The sequence below is a fragment of the Protopterus annectens genome, chromosome 8.part0, assembly GCF_019279795.1.
Source record: "Protopterus annectens isolate FY-2018-M chromosome 8.part0, PAN1.0, whole genome shotgun sequence".
NCBI lineage: Eukaryota > Metazoa > Chordata > Ceratodontiformes > Protopteridae > Protopterus > Protopterus annectens.
In genome coordinates, this window is record NC_056741.1 from 277560217 (window position 1) to 277579827 (window position 19611).

General features: G+C 38.9%; 1 protein-coding gene across 6 annotated transcripts in view; it reads left to right on the top strand.

The window, feature by feature from the left end:
- The window catches only part of GPATCH4 (G-patch domain containing 4), a 254414-nt gene that overhangs the window by 106903 nt on the left and 127900 nt on the right, over positions 1-19611 (top strand). For 4 of the 6 annotated variants that reach the window (XM_044079770.1, XM_044079772.1, XM_044079771.1 and 1 more), the window contains 3 exons: positions 3262-3354; positions 6898-7014; positions 13570-13676. In XM_044079770.1, the coding sequence (XP_043935705.1) occupies positions 3262-3354; positions 6898-7014; positions 13570-13676 (317 nt within the window). The remainder of the gene's footprint in view (positions 1-3261; positions 3355-6897; positions 7015-13569; positions 13677-19611) is intronic. The other 2 variants (XM_044079773.1, XM_044079775.1) reach the window with 2 other exon arrangements.

Below are 19611 nucleotides of genomic sequence, written 5' to 3' on the forward strand. Positions count from 1 at the left end.
TGAATAGGTGTCCTACCAACAGTTAATTGCACCTGAAGTATCTCCAGAGAGTCATGCTGTTTAACCAATCTGGAGGTGTATTTATCTTTAATGAATATTGATACACCACCTCCTTTAGTTTCATGCCTTCAGTTTGAGGTCTGAACATGTGGAAGGAGATTCATAGGTAGGTACTAGGCTATCTGCCCGAGGGCATTTATAAGCCTTTTATAAGCCTAGCCAGAGTGTTTTGGCTTTCGCCGCCCCATTGATTAATTAACTGAGCCTCTGTCAAGCAGAGCCAATGAAGTGATCCCAGGGGTGTACTTTCTGTTACCCATCCACTCGTCAAGGCTTCTTTTGAAGAGCGTTAGTGAGGGGCTCTGCCTAATGTAGTTAGGAATTTTGTACAAAGCATGGGGAGTCTCTGTGACAGGAATCTATCCCTCCAGCATATTCTATTTATTGTTGTGGCAAGGTTTAGCTCACTAGAGTGCATGGCTCGCAGTGACTTGGATTTCTTTAGGTGGGGCATGTCCATCAATTCTGAGTTGGACATGGATTTGTAAGGCAGGCAGAGATCACCTGTGAGTAAGCGATAGACTGATATGGCTGGGGTGCTCTCCACAGCCTTGAACTAGGTGTCTGTGACTGCACAAATGTCTCATCTTCCAAGGTGAGGACTGCTTCCAGTGAGTGCACTTTCATGTTAAGACTCCTAGCATTTAGCAGCATAGCCCTGAGGTTGTTTTTAGATGGAGTTTTTACACTGGGGAATTTTGTGCTTGAGACACTGCCTAAAAAAAGGCACTATGGGGTTGGCAAAGCCTTGGCCAGCAGCCAAAATCCCAGGGGTGACAGATGAATATCATCTTTGGCAAAGTGTCATGGTCTGTCAATCACATCATCCCAGGCTGATAGATACTGTATCCCCTTAGAATGACACCAGAAACGAAGCCAGTTATTTTCTATTTGTATTGAGGCATCATCCTAGGTGAAGGTAAAATGCTGCTTAAGGTTAGGGGCATACTTGCCTGAGACACGCAGTCTGAGAGCTCAGTCATGTCTCTCTTCATATAGTCCAGAGAGGTACGTCTCAAGTCATTCACACCAACATGGACTATGATGGAGTCATAACAGTACCTGCTGTTGAGAGACTTGAGTGCATGTGTGATTTGGTGGATCCTAGCACCTGACAGACAGCTGACCTTGACCTTCTCCTTATCCAGTCTGGTAAGAGGGACATGTGTGTGTCTCATGATGGAATCACCTATGACTATATGTTTGGTGTTGTGTTTTGCCTTAAGGGCTTGACAAGTGAGATACTGGTGTCTGAGCTGTTATGTGTATTGTGTTCTGCAGAGGAAGACTTATATGTAGGGTACAGTTGTGTAAAGTCTTAACCATAATGGTAGATGTCCTCCTCTTCACTGTTGCAGTATTCACTCCCTCCCTATGCTCCCTGGTCCATTTCTCTTCTGTATGTACTGACTACCTCTCTTTTCCTTGGACTGGTGTTCCTATTGGGGCTCTCATTTCTGAGGATGGTACGTCTGGATGTCACCTTTATGCCCTGTGCTACATGAGGAACATACATGTGATGTACGGCGTACCTTAAAGCAACCTAAGACTTTAGTATACTGGCCGGATGTCGGGCTGCCCTAGGCAAGGGTATCCCTGATGTAATGAATACTGCAACATTGAAGAGAAGGGCATCTACCATTATGATAAGATTTTACACAACTGTACGCTACACATGTCTTCCTCTGCAGAACATAATACACATAATAGCTCACACACCAGTGTCTCACTTGTCAAGCCCTTAAAGCAAAACACAACACATAGTTGTGATTCCATCATGAGACACACAGCTGTCCCTCTTACCAGACTGAATAAGGAGAAGGTCAAGGTCAGCTGTCTGATTTTACACAACTGTACTTTCTGCTTTCACAGGTACCACTGCTGGTGCATCCAGCACAGTGAGTCAGCACAGGACTGGGCCTGTAGCTGATGATGGCAGTGTGTAAGTCTCTATCTGCAAAGGGGACAGTTCACCGATATCAGCCATTGTAGAGGTTCCCAGAGAGATATAGGTTGAACATAGCAGGGCTTGATGGACATCTTCTATCTGAAAGTCCCTCATGGGGTCCACCTGTGTCTGCAGTACCCACAGCTTCCAGAATGCACATTGCCTAGATGCGTGAGATGTTTACAACAAACTAACATTAATCAGTAGATATGCAGGTAAGGAATCCAGGGACAACTGGCCACCATCTGCAGCATTGTGGAGATGTTGACCATGTTCAGAATGTTGCAGGATGATGTGCACCAGCTGCACTTTGAAGCCATCCCCTGAAGTTTCTAACTTCCCTGTCATTATGCACACATTAGCATGCACTGCATACTTCTCTTTTTGTTTTCCCTTGTGTGACTGTGCTGTGTTTTAGATTCCTTTGCACCCTGCACATTGCCACCATCCACTCTAAATCTCATTACACAATGCACTAGACTTCTGAATTTCGACCAATCTGTATGTATGCAGTGTGCATCTAGAACAGTAGGAATTTTTCTGCTCTCGCATTTTATTTGTTTTTGGTTTGTTTATTTATGTATATATCTACTTTTGTATGTATTTATATATTTTGTCTTTTAACTGGATACACCTAGTAGGGAACAAATACCTCTTGCATGGAGTGGCTGCATGAGCACTGTTTGCTTAGTCTCACATTAGACAAAATGGAGACTGGTGTAATCAAATCTGAGACTACAGGGTAAAGGTCCTTCGTAGTTTATAGTCTTAATCCTCTCCACTAAACATTTGTCCTTTAAATTCATGACCAAGGACTTGTCCAATCAAAAAGCATCGAATAAACCAATACTTCTAGTGCTGGTACTGCTGCTTTTGTAGCAGTTTGTAGTAGCTGATTGAGTGTTACTACTTTTTCAGTAATTTTATGTTGACATAACCAGTGCTTCTCAACAATTTGTACATTCTAGTAAGGCTACACAGATGAAAGGATTGTGACTTGATCACACTATTCCTTTTCACTAGGTGTTACATCTTTGCAGTGGGAATGGAGTCTTTCAGTTGAAGGTTTTAGGTGTACATGTAATACGCAGGCAGCACTGGTAACTTTTTAGCCTTTTTACAGTTGCAGTTACGTTGGCTGCAAGAATCCCAGCACACTTTCCAGTAAGATGTGTTAGAGTAGATCTGGTATGATTTTCTTAGTAATCATATGTAGTAAAAATGGAAATGATTCATTTTTCCTTTTCATCTAGGTGGGTCACAGCATGGGTGAGCAGTTTACTTTCCACTGGTGGGATCATGCTTTCAACAGAGCAGCCTCCAGTATTGCTGTGGAAACCAGTCAGGTAATAAAATGTTTCTCCTGTAGAAAGTGACATGTGTACTTACAACTCAGTAGTTCTTTTTAGAAATCTGAGGGATAAACTGTCGTTTGTAGCATAAAATCCGTTACTTCTTTTGAGAAGGGTCATTGTTTTTTCCCCTGTAAGTGCTCTGATATTTTGTCTGCTGTATAGTATCCTGATTGACTGAAGGCGGTAATACTGAAAGTTTCATGTAGAGAAGAGGAGACCATTGGTGATTTGTGTACCGTTAAATGTTTTTGATTACTTTTTGGATCCACAGAAAATATTCCAAGCCTGGGGATTAACACTGGAAAAGTAGATGTTCATCATTATGTCACTGTTGGTAGTTACTAGCTATATGTGATGTCTTCTGCCAAGGATTGTATGTCCAACCAGTATAGAAAAGCTTGAGTTAGTTAGTTCACATCCAGGAGTCCATTTTGCAGAAGAGTGCTAATATAAAAGGACATATACAAGAACAAAAATTCAGAACTTTCTTGCCATTTAAAAGTTCAGTCAGATGTTTGTCTATATTGTAGCTTTAGTTAGTTAGCTTTTGGACAATTAAGTAACCCTCTGGGAACCTTCCTTTTACTTTTGACAGAAAAGTTGTGTGGTAAATTTTTCTTATCTCTAACAGGAAGAAATGTCTACATGGTAGACAAATTCCTTATACGAGTTCTCATGTGACTTTTTTGTTTGTTTTTGAGAGTCCCACAGCATCTGCTGTTGTGAAATTTGTCCTTTTTTTATACCAAAAACTATTCATAATGGGCTGAATTTTTTTTTCTGGAGACCAGCATTTAAAAGTCCTTGCTCGTTCCTCAGTAGAAACCATCTACTCATCACCAGATGTCTATCTTCTGATAGGAGAAAAAAAAGGATTTGAAAGAAGATTCAAAAGCAGCTCTGTCTTCAGCCTCTTCCGCTGTAATCACAGACCAACAATTCCACTGTGGTTATTCCTGATTCCTCAGACCATCAATCTGAGGTATGCAACCCCTCTGGTGCTGCTTCACAGGATGCTTCTCAGTATGGGAGCATGACATATCCTCGACTATAGGTTGTCACCAAGAGGGGACGCCATTGTTTTCAGTTATTGGAAAGTTCAGACTGAATTCCTCAGATTTACCTGAAGGAAATAGCTGGCTCCTTTTATAAAGGTGTGGACATCTGATGCATGCAAAAATCATTAATTTGAATACCCAAATTGAAAATCCAGGAAAAAAACACCTTTACTCCATCTAGTGCTAAGGGTTCTAGGAATTAATTATACAATTTCACGGGTTCCTATTAGATGACTGAAAAAGCATTCTTTCGAATGCGTCTTGGTCGAACTTGAAAAGATGAAAAGGCAAAATGATGAAGCAGCATATAAGCAAATTCTTTCCCAGCATGGGGACGATAAGTCATCTTTCGCATTTCTAAGCGTTCGATGATTTAATATAGACCCAATTTTACTAAGGGGCTTTTCACGGCATTTCAGTCTCTGCAATCTTTTCCTTAACCTGCACATTCAGAAAGAAAAAGCTCTCCCTCTTCATCTTTTAGAATCTGAAGATTATGCATACCAGGTTTCCTTTCCTGTTCAGTTTGAACCAGAATCTGAGGCGAACGTCTTCTGTGTCCCCAGTGGAAGAGATTTTTTTTCAGACACTTTTATGAATTAAGAATTTTTTTAATGAGATGTAAAATAAAGCTCTATGTCTCAGGAGAGAGGTATTATGACCTCTTTTTTTTTTTTTTTTTTTTTTGACTCCCTTAAACCCCCCCTGGTTATTGGGCACTAGGGGTTGCTTTTAAAAAGCCTGATTAGCTGTCAGAATTGCATAAATATTTGTTCAAAATCCTTTGACAGACCCTGCTTTCATTTAATTGAATGTAGACAGTGCTTCAAAGCTTTTAACTTCCAACCTTCTGATAAAGATGGAAGAGTTTTCAACCGATATTGCAAGGTGTACACGGTTTCCTTCTTAGTCTTTCTAGCTTTAGACTGTCAAGCTTTAATGTCCAAATTCCTCCTTTCCACTTTCCCTGACAGGAACCCAGTGATAGCTAACTCTCTCCATCAGAAGCTAAATCTTCACTGATTTTATGCCTTCTTCAGTTTCCCAGGTCACTTAAACACTCAAGAGCTCCTGTGACACTGCTGATGCAGTATCCAGAGCTGTAGCTACAAGCTGTGTGATGTGAAGGTCTGCCTGGCTGACACTGCAGAGTCTCTCTGAGTATGTGAAAGCCCTGATCTTAATTTTTTTATTTACATTTGACTAAGTTCAGTAGGCTAGAGACCTCTTTTCAGGGGACACATGAGGTGATATTCATACCAATTAGGAGAATTTAGCTAGGACACCAGGGAACTGTCTCCGCTGTCTTCGATGGATGCTGTAGGCTGTTTAACATCCATTTGACCTATCACCAACTCAAGCAGATGGGGACCCAGTTTAACATCTCATCCTAAAGGTGGTGCACACATTAATACAGCACCCCCCACACACACACACACTTATGCTGTGCTGCAGTGTCTGGGTCAAGAAAGCCCTGAATTTTCAAACCTGTATGTCCAGGTTTGTACTGTCACTCTTGTGTTCCAGTGGCTATAAGTGAGGAAAGGCACCCATTACAAGCTTTTATTATCTGGCTGGAAATTCAATTCTTGACAGGATATAAGTACCATTTGGCTAGAAGTTACTGCAACAGTGATTTGTTAAAATGTCTTCTGTTAACTTACTTTAACAACTGTACTTTTGCATGTTTTCTGGAAAGGTACTCTTCCCCTCCGTTTGTCTGAGACTTCTTTGGCTGCCATTTGCTAGCTGCTCGTTTATTCCTCTTCTGGATGTTGTACCTACTAAACTGGATGGCATCCCTCTTGTTGCATGTTGTCTCCTGTTCATGAGCAAATTTTCTGTGCAGTGCATGAAATCAAGCTAGACAATTTGAAAGGCGAGAGTCCTTGATTCTGGTTATCTGGCTTCCTGCATACATTGAGTGGTGTTTTTTTTTCACCCAGAATTGAACTATTGTGTCAGTGCTTGTGCTCCTGTTTTAAGTGCTTTATTTTAGAGTGAGTGGGTACATGATGCTTCCACCTGGAATTTCCTCTAAAGTGATTGTCTTTTCTACAACAGCTGGGGAACAGAGAGCACTGGCATCTGTTTCTTCTCCTCCCAGCCAACTGCTTATTGCTTGTGTTGCCATATAAATCCAAGTTGTTGATTTAGAAAAGGCCAACACCTTGCATGCATGCAATCAAGCTAGCTGACTGGGTAGGCATTGTACCCTAGGCACACATTTATTGTACACATTTTTAGCAGTAGACTTAGTTTTGAATACTGCATGAATCTTTTAGAAAGTACGAGTATGGTGAGTGCTAAAACTGCACACCATCAAGGCAACCAGGGAACAGGTAAGATTTGTGATGGTCTTTGATAGTGATATTGTTTTCTGGAACTTTGTATGTGCACTCCCAGATTGTGTCTGTCATTTAAGGTAATTTAGGAGGTCATTCTTGGCCTTACTAATCTGTAATGGTGTATGCAGGGTGGTGTTCAGGTGAAGAAGGTCTCTGATGAGAAAGAGAATGGAATGATCTCCAACAGAAAGCCACGGAAAAAGGGACAGGACAAGAATAATATGCTTTATGGCCATTTCATTAAGGTAAGTACTGGTAGCTTCTCTTGTTATTAGTGTTAACCCTTATTGTATGTGAAAACAGTGCTTATACTGAAGATCAGTAACCCATACAATCCATCTTGGATGGCTGCCTTTTTTCCTAGCCCAGCCACCATTTTGTGAAAGTATTGCTTCATGCACCCTGTGTCCTTACTTCTCACTTCTAAACATGCAAACAGTTCCAGACATCCAGTAGTACTTCAAATCTTGTCAGTGTTATGCAGGTCTGTATTGTATTCATTGTTTTTCTGTTCTGGATTGTAACACATGAATGACATATTCCCATCTGTTTTCTCCTTCTGTCCTTGATACCTGATCATTGCCTTGCTATTTGGTTCTTGCTTGCTTTAAGCAAGCTTTGATAACATATTCCTTGTTTTTAGATGACTGTTGCCCTCTGTTTCACACAAGAACCGTATTATAATATTTCTGGATTAATTTTTCTTTAATGAATTTCACCTGTAGTACTATCCTGATCTTCTAAGTTCTGCATCTCAGTGTCTAGTTTGTGCATTTTCCAATAATTAATCTGACTACTGCAGACCTTAGTCTTGTCTGCATACCATTAAAGCCTGCTCCTGACACCATTACCACTGTAATATAGATTTTGTTGGAGGCATATGACCTGTAGGCAGAACTCTGCAAAACTCTGCTCTTACCATTTGTATTTTCTATTGTAACCTGTTTGACTAAAGCCCTTTAGGCCACAGTGCCATTCCACCGAAATGATTGAGCAGATTTGAACCTTGCAGTTTTAAGCAAGCACGTTTTTCAATGGAATGCAGAGTGAAAAATTAAATTCCCATTCCCCTCATCACTCGGTCAAGGAAATCGGATTAACTTGACCAAGATCTTTGCCATGAGCTTGTTTAAATTATGCTAAGTAGTGATGTTTCAGTCATATATTTTCTGTAATACAGCTGAGATTTTGAGTATGCAGCTAAGCATACAAAATCAGCTAGTGCAGCTTTTTCCCTTAGTGTGCTTGAAGTGTGCCATGTTTTAGGGCTACAGACATCATTAAGTTCCTCTTGATAACACCTTCTCTGAATGCTTTATTTTGTAACCTTTTATTACATTTGAGTGTATTGCATAGTCTGTCATCCACATATTGCAAACTGGCACTTACCTTAATATTTTTGTAGGTAAGCAGCTCTAATATAGCATGGTGTCAATATGCCACTGCCCCAAAAATTAAAAATTTATGGTTAAGACTGATAAAAGTTCTGGTAACTGTCATGATAAGTGACAAACATATTTACACATTACCTTGTCAATGATACTAAACTGTTAAATTTACAGCAACTTTGACTCGTATCAGTGCATTCCTTCCTCCTTACTCTGTTGGAATGTGTCACGTAAGAAATAGAATCTCCTAAAACGAAAATGAGTTGTGTACCCATCTTTTAAATTTACATCTTACTAGGAAGGCAACACCCATTGACCCAGTCCCTTCTCATTTCATTAAGCCTTCTGTTATTCACCTTATAAACACTTGCTGCCTGACCAGTTATATTAAGTGCGAAGGTCATCCTACGCCCTCCCTTTTTGTCATAAAACATCAAAGTAATTGTAACCTTCTCAGTAATTCAGAAGCAACAATCTATAAACCAGAAAGACATATCTTTGTGATCCAGAATTGTCAGCATCCATTTAGCTTGTATTTACATTTAATGTTGTATATATTAGTGTTGATGAATCATAGGTCAGAAAGCACACCTTTTCCAGTATTTCATTCAATGTAGGCATGTCCTGTCAGCTTGCTGTGTTCATTCACCAGAAAGGCAACATCATCCCACTTTTGGCAGGGGTTACATGCCTACATAGCATACAGCTGAGGAAAGCAGGTTATTCCCCATTGTGGATCAGTACCAGCTGTTCAACAAGTTTGACAGTTAGTCATTGGTACAGGCAAACATTGATATTCAACATTTATGCTCTCAAACTGAGAGGGTTACTACTGTTATTAATAACCTTTCTAATCTTTAGCCATTAAATTCCTTCAAATATTTATGAACCAGCTCACACAGCAGGCAAGGGCCAGCTTACCCCCCCAAGACAAATTGATTCTCCAAAGGAGGTGGGTTAGAATCTAGTTTGCTTAGCTGCATACTCAAAATTTCCAGTTCGTATTGGTTAGCTGTCATACAAGTGTTTAGCATGCACTCCTGCAGTTCTCATCCAAACTCCTTTACTTGACACAATAATTTCACAATCCACTCCTTTAAAAACTGTCTGTTACTTGAAACTAAAATAATATCTTCAGACCAGGCTAAAGTATTCTCTACAACTACTTGTGTCATGTCAGATATTATCAGAGTGAGCTGCCCTCACCATCCACATTTTATCAAACTTTAGCAAATATTCATTAATAAACAAACGTATATAATGTGTGCTAGAAAACATGAGATTTTCAGTATCTGTCTAAATGCAGTCATAAAATACGCGATTCAGAATCAAACTTCTAACAAGTGTTACAATACTGTTCATACTACTTTTCAGATAGTCCAAGTCATCCTTTCTCCATCAGTCTTGACTGACATACTTTGCTTTCCCTTGAAAGCTGTCACTTTTTTTAGAAATGTTGCACTACTTTGGTAACTCTCAAGGAGAGAAATAGTGCATAACCCTGTCCATTGCTGTAACATCATCAGTAATCCAAACCAAACTAGTAAGGGAAAATGCCTTCCAGATTGCCAGAGATACCAAATTAATGAAGTTTCAGCTGCTGTTGCTGCCAGTACTGTGGTGTCCACTCTTTCATTGGCAATTATGGTATCCATGTTGCAAATTTATTCCTCAAGAAAAATAACGACCTTACAGACCATCCACTTGAGGATTATTGCACTAAGTACTACTAAACCATTCTACTAAACCTCGCAAAAAAGCAAAAATACATCAAAAGCACTGAAATGTTTCACAGAAATAACTGTTAATTCATGTAATACAGTCTAGTTGGGGAGGACACCTTTCCAGAAAAAGTTCCACAAAATCTCTTAAACTAGGAACTGTTAAGGGTTGTAACCATTTTGTGTCCACTGTTGCCACTATAGTACTACATTTTCTTTGATTTTGTCAAAGAAGAATTTTATTTGAAGAAATAATTCAAGGGGGCATACATTTGTTGCGATCATTGCAGTTATCCTTTCCTAAGATGACTGTACATCTTGAGTTATAGGGATATGACCGTTCATTTTATGGACTATGAGGAGGTACTGAAAAGTTCTAAGCCTGATTAAGAAGGGAATAATGTGGAGCCATGAAACTTAAAAGCTATTCAACATATTCTTCCCGATGTTCAACAGACTTGGCACATCATGTCTGAAGTTTCTGTAACCCTGCCAAAAAAAGTCTAAAGTCTGGTCACTGAAATACTGCTCTGCTGCTGCAACCACCTCTGAATCACTTGAAAATTGCCACCCTTTCAAACTCTTAAGGTTTGGAAATAGACAGAGCAAGATCTGGTGAGTAGGGTGGATGGTCTGTGCTGCACTCCTACCCCAATTTTGTCAAAACATCCATTGTTTTGCCAGCCTTGTGAACAGGTACATTGTCTTGTAGAAAGAACTCCTTTGTGCAGCTTCTCTCTTTTTTTTTTTTTAAATGTCTCCTTTAATTGGCATAGCAAGTTACAGTAGTATTCTGCATTAACTGTTTGGCCCCTTGGAAGATAGTCTGATAGATGACTTTTGGGTCCTGAACTTCTTTGGCCTTGGTGAACCTGAGTGCCACCATTGCATGGACTGTTGTTTTGTCTGAGGATCATGGTGGTGTAACCATGTTTTGTCAACAGTAACTAGTCATTCCAAAAAGTATTTCGGCAATTGTTTTAGCTGGTATTCGCTGATCTGCCAAAATCAGGTCATAGACATGGTCAACAATTTCAGGAGTAGACATCATTTGAGGCTTCCCAGACCTTGCTGCGTCTTTGGTCAAACTCTCCACACTGAAAGTTTCCACACCACTTTTTCACAGTTGAGTAAGAAGGGCACTTTTGTCACTCAATGTTTGCATCATTTATTCATGGATTTCCTTTGGAGTTTTCTTCTGCAGGAATATGAACTTCATGATGACTCGGAGTTCCACACTTTTCATTGACATGGTTCAATTATTGATCTGAAATAATGTCAAAACATAGTGTTATGATTCTGCAGATTGGCACTTTGTAAGATGAAATAACCCTTTCAGCTACAGAGGCAAAGTAACCGTTAAAATTGGGTGGACTTAGAACAAAAAAAAAATAAGAGTCCTTTTAACTACTTGTTATTAGAGAGTGTCCGAAACATCTTTCTTAATCTTCCCATTTATGAAAAATGTCAAACCTCTTTCATAAATGTGAGGATTATGGAAAGGACAGCCAGAATCAAAAATGGTTGACACTATTGCTTTGTCTGTTCTTCCCAGGCACCTCTGAAGCAGAGAGTGCAGCATCTTCAAGAGGCTTTGCAGGTGTGGCTTAGTAAAAAGCATTTTTTTTTTTTTTTTTTTGCGGATAGCTGTTGAATTCTGCATTTATGGTATTTGTTGGTCACAGTTTCAGAAACTTTCCAGTTTTCTGTAATATTTTTGTACTACCTCACACCTAATTTTTTCCTCATTACTAAATGACAGTTGATGTTTTTTCTGCTGTTTAGGATCAACCTGTTTAAAGTTTTCTTTGTTTTATTTTCATTTCCCTAATATCTGCTGCTATTGATCATGTAATTCCAGGTCCCTGTAATGGGGGAGCATACCTCTCACTGTCCAGATTTGTGTACAATGTCCAGATTTTTGACCCATATTTATGGTCTATTCCTCAAAAGTTGTGGTTGTCTGGATTTTTGTAGCAAATCAGTGAGTAGTGAATTAACTAAATAATGTCAGGCATTTGAGTTTCATACTTCATTTCCTTCATAAAATGCATGGTAGCACAAGACCATTTTATTCTAGCAACTTTCTAGTTTTATATTAGAGTAGTATTTAAAATGTGTCTCTATTTTGGGGGCTTTGTCCAGATTTTTTGTGTAAAGAGGTTGAGAGGTATGTGGGGGAGGGTGAGATGAGAGAGAATCACACAAAGCCCTTGTCCAGCCAATCTTCATGGTGTTTAATGATGTACCCTAACTTCCTTTTCTTTGGCAGCTGGCGTGTTTGCTTTGAAGATATGCAACTCTACCCCTGAAATACACATGCTTGTTTGCACACACTCACAGATAAGCACACATGCTCAGTAATGACCGCATTATATGTGTGCAGTTGGCCTTTGCTCACATATATACTGCATGCTGTTCTACCTGCCATCTACTCCAGTCTGTGTCAGCAGTGCAGTGGACTGGACTACTTCCCTTTTATCATTAAAGGTGATCTGATGTGTGCTGCTCCCTTTCAGCCTCCCTATGTGGTTTCTGTAGTGCATGAATCACTGGTTTAGCTTGAGTCAGCTGGGTGACCAGGCTTTAGGCCTCTGTGTCATGGAGTTGGTGTATCTTTGTTTAGTTGAATCTTTGTAACTGGACTGTAATTAGACTTTTTTAAATGGCATTCCATTTGATTAGGTTGAAAATGGTCATAAATTCCTGTTTGCAGTGTTTTAGGGTTTATGTAAGGTCGAAGAGGGAATAAGTGTTTGCTGCTGTTTCATTACTTAGTGAGATGGAAGTGCATAAGTGAAAAAGACTGTGCCAGCTATGCTGTCTGTTAAGTAATGAAAATTAATGTGTTAGTTAAGGAGCGTGATGTGTAGGTGGTATGGTTTCACTCATAAAAAAGAAAAGGAGCAGTTGACTAGTATGGTGTATACATAGATGTCATGGTTCAGTTGTTCAGTGGGAAAGGGAGGCACTTGTGTGTGTGACACATATGGCATTCCTGCTTTGGTTAGAATCGAAGTACACAGGTGGTATATAATCACTGCAGTTTGCTGAAATAATGAGAAGGGGCACTTATGAATGGTTTATGTACAACTTGTGCTATTTATTAAATACATGGATTGACAGACATTGCTGTTTCCTTTTCTGATGAAGATGATCACACAGATATTGGTGACTTTTGAAGCTGGGGTTGAATGGGTGATGAGGATAATGCTCATACATTTCTGAGTATTTACTGGGGATGGAGGTGAATGTGATGGGGTGTGTGGGAACTGCTGTTTGCCATTCTTATAGGAAGAAAGATGTAGAGAGTTTGGTGTCATATGTTGTTTGGTTAGTCAGGATGAAGAAGTACTCCTGCTGTTTGCTTGGCTGGTGGGAGTTGTGCCAAATGCTGGTGTTTTGTTAGCAGAATTGAGATTGAGTTATGCAGGTGGCAAGCATACTTTATGTATATTGTTTACTTTAGCTAGTGAAAATAGTGGTGCACAAAAATATTGCTTGTTGTGTATAGTAAGCATGTTCTGTGTAAACTTTCACAGACATGAAGTAGAACTCGGACTCCTCCTCCTTATCTGCTCACACCCAAGTCTTTCGGGATCTTTTCAAATACTGCAAGGAACTCCTTAAACTATCTACATACGATATGCATGTATTTTAGCAAGTAAGTACTGTCCTTTTTTCCATTTAGTCAGCCACACTCTTATCACAAAGTGAAGAACCAGAGAAGGTGTCTGAGAACAGTGACAGCAGCAGTGAAGATGAGGATGAAAAACTTGATCTTTCTTCTTCCAGAAGGTATGCAAGAAAAAACACATATTTATTGACAAAATTACTAATACTTGACTTCCAATAAAGTGACTTTATTTGGATCTACTGTTGCTGTCTTTTTTAATTGCAAAATGTGTTTAATGATGTTTGCTTCTGCTATGCATCTAGGTTATTTTGAGAGAGGAAGTAACTTGGAGGTTCTGTAGTTACTTCTAGTTACTGCTGATTGCTCAATTGCAGTTGCTAAAAATTGTACTTCTGTTGAAAACAGAGTTGCTCTGTGAAGTAAAGGAACTTGGCTGTGTCATGGGTGAAATTCCAGTGCCCAGGAGAAGTGCAGAGCTGCTGTTTGGCTGTTTGGCCAATTACCTCTCCTTATTTAAATTGGTGGGATGTGGGGATGTGTGCCCCTTTGTAATTCACTTGGCAGGACTACAGAGCAAATATTTTGAAGTGTACCCAAGCTTCAGCCTTAGTGCCCCTGCTTTATTAAATGTACCGGATTATACCCCCAAACAATCCCTTTAAACTTTAGGAAAGAGTTTACTTGCACTTCATTCATCACCTTGGTCCACCTTAATAATAACTGCTGCTTCTGTTCTGATCAAAGTACAAGTGTCCAGCCAGTCCTTTTTAACATTGGAAAGGGATTACTTCTTTCTTCCACTTCACTTGTGCCACGTTAGTTTTGATAGTTGCTGCTTCAAATTGATTTAAGCTAAGTAAGTGAGTGTTTTCTGCAGAGTTCTTTGCTTATGCAGCTTAAGTAAATCACAGCCTATCCCATTGTTAGCCAGGTAGTTCTCTCTTCTCCCCCACTTCCATTCTTGGCCTTATAAGACATAATGCTAAGTGCTTCTAACTGATTATAAAACCTGTAGTTGCAGCTACTGCTACTGCTTTAGCTGTTTTATTGCCAGCCTACCTCTTGCTTACTAGATCCATCAAATATGGGCCATAATCCAGCCTTACTCCTTCCATTGCAAGCTTATTAGCACTTTACTCTCTCAAAAAAAATGCACTAACTGCCTCATATTTACTGACAACCATTTCCTTTTTCGTGTCACACCAATTCGGCACGAGAGGTGTAGATATCAACAAAATCTGAAGGCTAGCTTCTCACAAAAACATCAGTGCATTTCATATTGTCAGAACCTGTACTCTCTCATGCCTCTTAGCCAAAATATAATCATGTCTACAGAAGTATGTAAGAATTCTATAACCAAGCCTTAAAGGCCTCGAAAACACAAACCTGGCACAGTTAACTCAACAGCTTAAAGATCTCACACACACACACACACACACACACACACACACACACACACACACACACACACACATGCACAGCTGCCTTCCCAAGCCCATAAGGGCTCTCCAGTCTGCAGGCTGCTATGGTAATCTCCTGTATACCTAGGCAACTCATCTCTCTCCAAGGTACATAGGTGCCACACTCACTAGGCTGTGCAAGAAAGGGTAACAGCTGCTTTTCCACTTATAGAATATGACCGGTTACTAGGGCTCTCAGGTCCCTTCACCATAAATACACATAAGATCATTGTACATGTAGATTTGAAATAACATGAGAAGACACATCCTTGGGCTGTTTTGACAAAGCTCTGAGTATGCATTTGAGTCTGGTATGCAGCTAGTGTTCAGCCTTTGCCAAAAATGATGCCATGACACAAACAAACAATAATTATCTTTAATAACTGGCTTTTTTTTAAATAACTTTATTGATAGTAAAGAAATAAATATTACTATAGAAAATGTACAGTTTTCAAATTGAGTAATAAAGTAAAATAATCATGTAACTAAACTGTTTACAAAGATGTTCACAAATGTGTAACATATGAGTATTGGTATATGTTAACCGTTTACAAAAACGTCAAAATATTTTTAGTAATAATTCACATAATTTATTCCACATTATATAAGATTGTATTCCTAGTAGTGCTTGATTTGATGGTCAACCTTTCCAAATGACAGACTTCAATGAGGAGATTTTTAAATTCTTAAAATGAGGGAGAATTATTAGATTTCCAATTCCTTGTTATGGTTTATGTAGCAACAGGCAATATAGACCAAATCAAAGGGTATTTAGTTTTCCTAATACTTTCAGGAACTGGTGTATTAAATAAAACAAGTGATTTAGAAAGTACAAAGTTATCAGAAAAACAGGCTTGTAAAAAGATATTAATATCTTCCCAATATTTTTAAAATCTACACAATCAAAAAACGTGTAACCAATCGGCATTTACTTCCTTTTTACATCTCCAACATATAACGTTCTTCTTACTAAATCTGCTTATAGTGTAAGGAGTAAGGAATGCTCTGTAAATATACTTCCAAGTGAATAATCTCCATTAGGTGATGATGGTCATACTGACAGATTGCAATATATTTAGCTTGTCTTGGTCATTAGGAAGATAATTGTTAATAGAGGAAAAGTAATTCCAGTAACTATCAGAACAGACATCTAAATCAGAATTAATTACTTTTATATGTGTGCTAATTTGTTTTTAGTAGGAGATGGATAGCATCAAATAATACAGCAGTTTAGGTATTGACTTGTTTGTTATTGTGGACATTAAGTCAAGTTTATTTAAAAGATAATGTCTACCTTCTTGTAAGACTATCCATAAAAGTGTATCCATTTTGAATTCAACCTTGAGATAGTCAGTTGATTTCAAATCATCATTTATCATCATCTGATACTAATATATTAAATGTTTTTGCTTGAATAAAGGCATTTTTGTGTAATCAGATGAGAACATAACTCCTTGAGTGTAAGCTATAGGGAAAAGGAGAAACAACCAATCCTTATACATATATATATATATATATATATATATATATATATATATATATATTGTAAATATATGATTTCTAAAAGTTTTTTAAAGGTGTAGCAAATAGATTTATAAGTGTGAGAAGAATAAATAGAGAAATAATATTTTAATATCGTGATAAATTAATTATTCACCAGTGTTAATTTTTTGAGCATTAATATTGCTATTTATATCACCTGATAATATTTCTAAATGTTTTTTCCATCCATTTTGCAGTGTATTCAACATCTATAAGAAGGGATAATCACTGATAAAATTGAATATATTTCCAGGTTGGCCAAATCTATACCTCTGTTGGCCCAGTCTGTCATATGGTAGGTTAGTTCAATTCTAGGCTTGCTTGGAAACTATAAGAATTTTTGAATCATTGAGTTAAATTTCTTGATTATTAATTTTGGAGGGAGTAAAGAAATTGATTGTATAACATGAAGTATTTTAGGGAGAAAAATCATTGTTATAATTGTGAGTTTTTCTTCATAGAAAGAGAAATCTTTTTCCATTTATCTATAAGGCTTTCAATTGCAAATAAACTATTGTTATAATTTATTTGAATAGTATCTTTAATATTATTAGTAATTACTATACCTAGATTTATTATCTGTTTAGACTGTGCTAAATATTTTATATATTTATTGTGTAATATGAGCTTCATTGGACCAGTGCTAGTCCAGATTTTTTGGAAGTCTTCTGTATTTCTGAAGACTGCAGTAATAGATGTATTATTACCCCCTAGAGTTATAAGTATGTCATCCGCAAACATTTGTAATTTAGAAGACACATTAGAATTTAATTTGAAGCCTTCAATGTCTTTATCAAACCTAATTAAGTTCACCTATGGTTCCATTATTAATGTGAAAAGTAAAAGAGATAAAGGGCATCCTTGTTTAGTTCCTTTATTTATTGGTATATTTTGAGATATACTGGTACCAGGTTTAATGCAGGCTTGATTTTCTTTATATAGATGTGTAATAAGATTTATAAAAGTGTTGAGAAAAGTTTAATTCTCCCAATAATATAAATAAATAATCCCAGTTAACCGAATCAAAAGCACAATTGATATCAAGACTAATTAGTGTTAAGCTTTTATAGGTTCATAGGTAGGTACTAGGCTATTTGGCCCCAGGGCCTATATAAGCCTTGCCAAAAAGGTAGCCTGGCTTTCGCCACCCAAGAAAATTGTTTTCCTGTGCCCCTGTCGAGCAGAGCCACAGAAGTGATCCCCTGGGTGAATTTCCTATTTCCCATCCAATCATCAAGATTTTTCTTGAAGAGTGCTAATGAGGAGCTCTGTTTGACATAGGTAGTCTGTTCCAGAGTATAGGAAGTCTCTGGGACAGGAATCTATCCCTCCAGCGTGTTCTGTTTAATGTGGTGACAAGGTTTAGGTCCCTACAGCATGTAGTTCGGAGGGATTGGGATTTCTTTAAGTGGAACATGTTCATCATCTCTGGGTTTGACATAGCTTTGTATGTTAGGCAGAGATTGCCTCTGAGTAGGCGATATGCGACGGAGTAAAGCTCGAGTTTTTTGAGACGGTCTGCGTAGGGTATCTGTTTCAGGCCAGTAATCCTCTTTGTGAGGTATTTCTGTGGCCTCTCCAGTTGTTGTAGATGTCTTGTGAGGTACATACCAAAAGGGGCGCTGTACTCTATAATGAGTGATGAGTAGAGGGGAACAATGACCTCTTTTTTTCTGGATGAGAAACCTTTTGTGATGAGGTGTGCCATGTAGAAGGATTTCCTGACCACTGTGGCAATGTGATTATCAAAGGAGAGACTACTGTCCACCTGTGTCCCAAGGTCTCTTATCACACTTTCGGTGTTAAGTAGACTACCACCTATGTGGTAGTTCATGGGTACAGAGTTTTTACCAAAGGGGATGACAATGCACTTTTTGGCATTGAGCTTCAGGCCATGGCTTTGACACCAGGCATCTGTCTCAATGAGGCCCTTTTGTAGGATGCCCACATTGTTAGGAGTTTTGATTATGGCTCCCAGTTTGCAGTCCTCTGCAAACTTCGTTAGCCAAAGACCTTCTGTGTTAGCTTGTACTTCAGAGAAGTAGATAACAAACAGGAGAGGACCCAAGACTGAACCCTGTGGTACTCCACTTGTCACTGGTCTGAAGTCAGATTTGGAGTCTGCTACTTTCACAGTGAGGGTTCTGTCCGTGAGCCAATTGGCAACCCATCTTGTGACATAGGGATTTATACCTAGTTTAATGAGTTTATCTATAATTCCAGAGTGGGGGATGGCATTGAAAGCCTTGGCGAGATCTAGATGGGCTGTGTGAACCACCTTACCCTCATCTATGGCTTTGGTGAATGCTTCAAAGTCGTCTTATCAGGTTTAGGAGACATGATCTGCCTTTTACAAACCCGAACTGGGTGGGGTCCAGAATTTGGAGATTACCAATGTCTTTGAGTTCCATGATGATACGTTCCATGGCCTTGCAGACCAGGCTTGTCAGGCTAATGGGGCGGTAGTTCCATCGTGGCTCCCCTTTGTGGAGTGGGATAACTGTTATGGTGCACCATTCAGTGGGCACAAAGCCGGAGGTGAGGCTATGATTGAACATGGTACTTAGGTGGACTGCCAGTTCGTTCTGTAGTTCGTGTAGAATGCAGCCTGGGATATTGTCAGTTCCAATGGATGCTGTGTTCTTTGCTTTGGAGAGTGTGTTTTGTATCCGTGCAGCCATGATTACAGGAACTTTGCATTCTTCCGGTATAGAGATGGGCCCTCTAGGGGGTGAGAGGGGGGTAAAGTTAGTACTGAACCTGTCTGCCAGGATGTTGGCAATATCAGTTGGTTCTGTATATTTAGTGCCATTGTGCTGTAACTCAGAGCAGATCAGAGTGTTGCCATTGATATTCTTGACATAGCTATAGAATGCTTTGTGGTTGTCTTTAGAGTCAGTGGCAATTTTGTTTTTGTAATTAGCTTTGAAGGATTTTATGAGGGATCTCAGCTTCTTACTGAGGCTGACCAGGGAGCTCCTCCAGTCATGGGATTTTACTCTTTTTTTTGCAACAGTTTCTTTCTTCTGTTGTAGAGTTTGTTTATGGCAGAGGACCACCAGATTGGCTTCATTTTTTTTTGGAGGATAGCATC